The sequence below is a fragment of the Sinocyclocheilus rhinocerous genome, unplaced genomic scaffold (assembly GCF_001515625.1).
Source record: "Sinocyclocheilus rhinocerous isolate Xijiao unplaced genomic scaffold, SAMN03320098_v1.1 scaffold1888, whole genome shotgun sequence".
Classification (NCBI taxonomy): domain Eukaryota; kingdom Metazoa; phylum Chordata; class Actinopteri; order Cypriniformes; family Cyprinidae; genus Sinocyclocheilus; species Sinocyclocheilus rhinocerous.
This window is the reverse complement of record NW_015646395.1, coordinates 305,534-310,892: the sequence shown is the minus strand read 5'-3', so window position 1 is coordinate 310,892 and position 5,359 is coordinate 305,534. Positions and strand designations below refer to the sequence as shown.

Here is a 5,359-nt window from a genome sequence, read left to right as displayed (position 1 = left end):
TTTTGAGTGAATGTGCAAATTTTTAATGTTAACAGGTTTTACCATGTTATTACAACATTTAACCACTTTTTATTAATTTAAAAATTTAGAAATTATTTCGAATTTAGATCTTGTACAAGAACTACAGCAAAAATCAGTTTGATGCATATTTTATCAATATTTTAGAAATTGAATTTTATTTATCACCAGTATTGACTTCAATGGATTTCATTAAATTCCTTTGAACACGACTGCTCAAAACGGTCTAAATTTATGAAACCTACACATTCAAAACATTATTACTCTGAAATGTTTAATGTAAATGTTAAGTGTAAGTGAAATGTTAAGTACTGTAAGGTCTTTCATGACACTACATATTCTGGGGTGTGAATTTGATAGGTGCTTGATATAAAATAAATGGTGCTTTAAAAAGTCCTTGAAAGTCCTTGAATCTGGTATTCATGAAAGAGTGGGAACCCTGCCTTTAAGAGTAGGGTTTTTCCACTACAGTGGTTCAGGCTGTGTAAATGCTGAAATTAATTTTATACTGTCTTACTGTATTGTTTATTTCTCATCTATTACCATCTTACAACAAATTCAAGATTATTTGTACAGAGATTTTCACAATACATCTGTTTTCAAAAGCAGCTTTACAGAAAATACTTGTTTCAGTGTTACAATTTAGGAAGTATTCTGTTATAAGCCAGAGATGGGTGTGTGAAGGTAATGTTCATAAGGCACTAATACACAGCTATAATCTAATACACATTATGTGGTTCCTTAACATCATGTATTCAGTGAAGCAGACATTCTAATTTACAATAAATATGACCTCATGACTTCTAAGCAAGCATTGATATTACTTTACTACTGATTCCTAGGTCAAGAAAAATTATTTGAAAGATGAATCATTTGTCTTATTTATAAATAAACCTAAACATTTACTGTATTGTATTGTGTGTGTGTGTGTGTGTGTGTGTGTGTGTGTGTCCGGTCAGCTTTTTTACAGACTACAAAAATACATAAATACATAATAAAAAAAGGAGAACAAATTAACAAGAACAAAAGTAAATGGTGCTCAACTCCTTATATCATCCTCATAATTAACAGAGTCAAACCAAAGGTAAGCTGTCTCTGTTGTTGCGTACTGGCTTTTCAACCTGACAGAGACAATGAATCAAAAACTGTAAATCCAGCATAGAGAGGTTCGGTGAATGTGGAGGTGAATGTGTGTAAGTGTGTGAGTGTGTGTGAGTCAGAGACCTTGTAGAGGGACAGAGTGCCAGCTGACACATCCACATACACTCCTACTCTCTTAGAGGAGTGTGAAGGGACACGTATGTCAATTGAACTAAGATTGTGCCAGACAGTAAATCTATTATTAATACATATCAAACTCCAGGAGTTTTTATTGTATCCAAACTCACAGGAACAACTTCCTCCTTTCCTTCTGATTCCTTTATATGTCACTGAGATAATAGCATTTCCACTCCATTCAGTCTCCCAATAACAGCGTCCAGACAGACTCTCTCTACACAGAACCTGAGGACACCCATCAAATCTGTCTGGATGATCAGGATATGACTGATACTCTTCCACATGTGTCACCTTTCTTCTATTCTCAGACAGAACGAGATGATTGTGTGCTGTGTTTGGATCCAGTGTGAGATCACAGGCATCTGAACACAAGAAAAGAGTCATTTATAACAGTCACTAAAGGGGTGTGTGTGTGTGTGTGTGGGTGGGTGTGTAGACATACATTTGTGTAGTCCTGCTGTAATCCTCAACTCTCCTCCATGATCTACACTGTAAAACACACACAGTGTCACATTCTGCAGATCTCATACAATCAGTAAACTCAAACAAGCACACACAGCAGTGTCAACATACTTGAGATTGTCCAGTGTGCAGTTTGGATCCTCCAGTTTTTCAGAGAGCAGTTTGACTCCTGAATCTCCTGGGTGATTGTAGCTCAGATCTAGCTCTCTCAAGTGTGAGGGGTTTGAACTCAGAGCTGAAGACACATAACCACAGCCTTCCTCTGTCACCATACAGCCAGACAATCTACAACACAGACAGCAACAGTCCAGATCGTCAATTAAAAGTACACAATGTAATTTTTTTTGTTCAAAATGTACAGAATTGATAAAAATTAGTGAGTACTTTATCAATCCATCTTCCAAAACTTTTTCTACTATGGCATGCCTATAATGAAGTTTTTATATTCAGACTATTTCTGATCGAGCAGGACACCAACCACTGCAGAGTAGCTCAGTAACTGCATGACTTGTTATATATATTGTGGTGATGTGATCAACCATTTTAGTTATTGGGGATGAAATGGTATGTTCCACGGGTATAAAAGGAGACTAGCCTGACATCTAACTAAGCGCATCATTCGGGGTCTCGGAAGTGACGTGATTTATTGGTGCGCCGTGTTTCTGTCCAGGAGTGTGGCTGAGGAGTAATACGGACACATTGAGCGAATGTTTATCTTTGCGAGTCTTTAACTTGAATGCCATCAAGTGTGCTGGGTGGCGTGAGTTATTATTCGCCGTGACATGGGGACCAGGAGGTGTTGCAGCAGGCTTTGTGAGCGCTGTTAGGTTTTGTGACCATTCTTGAGCCATATGGATTACTATCTGCATGCGGAAATGAATGCCTGAACCGAAAACATTTCCGGACGGATTGGATTGGATTGTGTTTTATTCTCTCTGCAAGCTGCTCTCCTCGACCACTCTTCTGTCTTGTACCGGAAGACGCATTTGTTGCAGTTGTGTATTTAGCATTAACCCAATTGATTGACTATCTCATTTCAGAGAGCAAGGATCACCTCGACGACCGGAACAATAGCACGTTCCCGGCCGGTGGTGGCGCGTTTAATTTAGTAGTTTCCAGCATTTGTTGCTCAGAGGATTTGAGGTGGGGTAACTACAGTGGCGAGAAGCTACGTGTTTGCCACTACTATGGTGTTTCATTGTGAATATTGCTGTTATTTTGTATTTTTGTTCTTTTTGTTTGGTTGTTTGGAAATTGTTGTATTTGTGCTTTGCATGTTTGTTTTGTTATGTAGTCTTGAATGACACTTTAAAGGATGACTCTGTGATGCCAAAAGCTAGTGGACACCAGCTAGTGAGCGGTCGCCATTATTATGTGACCTACTGCAGCACGTGATAAGTGTTTTTGACAACTCATAACGTGGAAAGTGCATTTGTGTATGTGTGTGTGATTGGATTGTTTTTCATCTTGTTTTCTTTTCCCTTCAGAATTGGGGTGCCAGTACTGGCCAGAGTCCTCTGTGTGTGGTGGTGGTTCGGCTGTCCGTCTGCAGTGTTCACAACGGGGGTTTTGGGTGCTGTGTTGTGAGAGAGCACGAGTGGTTGCTGTGTTTTTTGGATAGGCGAGACGAATTCCCCAGTTCTGAAGTGGTAAAATTGTGTGTTCGTGTGGGTGTGTAATGTTTTATGATTGATGTAGTCTTTTTTTAATGTTTGTATATTATAAAGACCAGTTTTGTATTTCCTTGTTGAATAAATTGTGTGAACTTCCCATCGTTGTCTGATATCTGTTTCAGCCACTACGCATCTGTGTGCTTGTGGTATTTGGTGTACCTGTGGGTCCCCGGCCAATTTCCGGGGTGGCGTAGTCTATTTATTGCCATAATTGGCGTTGTGTTAAGCTTTTGATAGCAGACTGCCACAATATAAACAGAGCAAAGTTTGCATTATTGCAAATGCAATAATGATGCATTTAAAAGTTAATGGCCAAACAGGTGTTTATAAAAGTTCACATTGTTGTTGTTGATGAAATATCCTAACTCAGATAACATTAAATAAAATATTTTAACAGGTTAAATGTTGATTATTAGTAACTCAAACCTGGGTGGTCAAATTGGTGGGTTTTTGTTAAATGTGAGCCAAAATCATCACAATTAAAAGAACCAAAGACTTAAACTACTTCAGTCTGTGTGCATTGAATTTATTTAATACACGAGTTTCACAATTTGAGTTGAATTACTGAAATAAATGAACTTTTCCACGACATTCTAATTTATTGAGATGCACCTGTATGCTTTGGGACACACTTATTTTAATCTCACATACTAATTAGGATGGATATTATGAACATTGGGATGCAGGGCGAGTCCTCAAGATCACTAGAAAGCTACAGGCAGGTGTGTTTAATTAGGGTTGGAGCTAAACTCTGGAGAGCAGTGGTTCTCCAGGACCGAAGTTGCCCAGCTCTGAACTACACTAAAATGGTGAAAACAGAGCTTTTTGAAGACACTCTCCCAGGTGGATAAATTTGAAAATGCTGTTTTCACATTGTAGTGTGGACTGCAAAACTGGAGGTATTCAGTAATTATGGCATGTGTTCAGTAATGTGATATCCCATAGATGTCTGTGGTTGTACTGGCATTGTTGTGCCTGCTATTCACTTTAATATTGTTAAAGTATAGTTAAAGATAAATGTTATTTGGCATAATCTTCATTTTGCATTCTAGTGAATATGACTGAAAATGTACTTGCTACATGGAATAATGATTTTAAGTGCGACCTGAATGCGGCAGTGAGTGGTGGATTATTTTGTTAATAAAATTATTGTGCCTGAAAAATGGTGTGATAACTTTTATGTCTGTTTGCTGTGTATCATGTCAGTGAGCTTTTATTACATCTTACGCATGCACAGTAAGTTGATTTAAGCATTTTCAGACGTTTCAGTGTGGACACAAAACTTTTGAAAAATACTTGAAAAAGCTAGTGTGGATGAAGTGTGTTGAAATGAAAATTGTATTTGGATTATTGTGGACATAGATTTAGTTGCAGATGGAGCTCCACTTTTTCAAACCTATGTGTTTTTCCGTGATGTCTTTGTGTCATTTACCGAAATCAGTCAAGCAGAATCACTCTGCTATTTCTCTGTTGCTTGGTTATAAGAAGTGTTTAAGTTCAGTTCAGAGATGCATTCCATTTACCGTAAATGCTCTGTGAAGTGGACTTCTCAGGTTATTCCACAAAGTATTGTCTTTTGTTGTTATGGGCGCGTCTACAGATTTCTTGCCATATGTCTATGTTTCTTGCATCTCACGATTATGTCGTGTATGAAATAATGTCTTGTGTGCATGTGTGTAAAACAACAAACTGACTATTTATATATAATCATTTGTAATTGTATATACATTATTGTTCCAGCCACAATTAATCACAACAATGTAGCTGTAAAAGTAGTTGCCTGCTGAAATTGAAATGTATATACATCTTCATCATGACTAGATAGACACGGTGAGTTTGTCTTTACTATACACGTTAGATGTGATCCACCTCATAGTAACAATCCTGTCAGATCGTCCATCCTTTGAGTGAGAGTGTAACGTTACAGG

The 5,359-nt window shown here is 37.7% G+C and overlaps 1 protein-coding gene across 1 annotated transcript in view; it reads right to left on the bottom strand.

The window, feature by feature from the left end:
• Nucleotides 1-1,089: 1,089 nt before the first annotated feature.
• The window catches only part of LOC107707774 (stonustoxin subunit beta-like), a 5,251-nt gene continuing 981 nt past the window's right edge, over nucleotides 1,090-5,359 (bottom strand). Inside the window, exons 2-4 of the mRNA XM_016511875.1 lie at nucleotides 1,870-2,043; nucleotides 1,739-1,785; nucleotides 1,090-1,658 (exon numbers count right to left, since the gene is read on the bottom strand). Coding sequence (XP_016367361.1) covers nucleotides 1,135-1,658; nucleotides 1,739-1,785; nucleotides 1,870-2,043 — 745 coding nt within the window. The 3' untranslated portion in view covers nucleotides 1,090-1,134. The remainder of the gene's footprint in view (nucleotides 1,659-1,738; nucleotides 1,786-1,869; nucleotides 2,044-5,359) is intronic.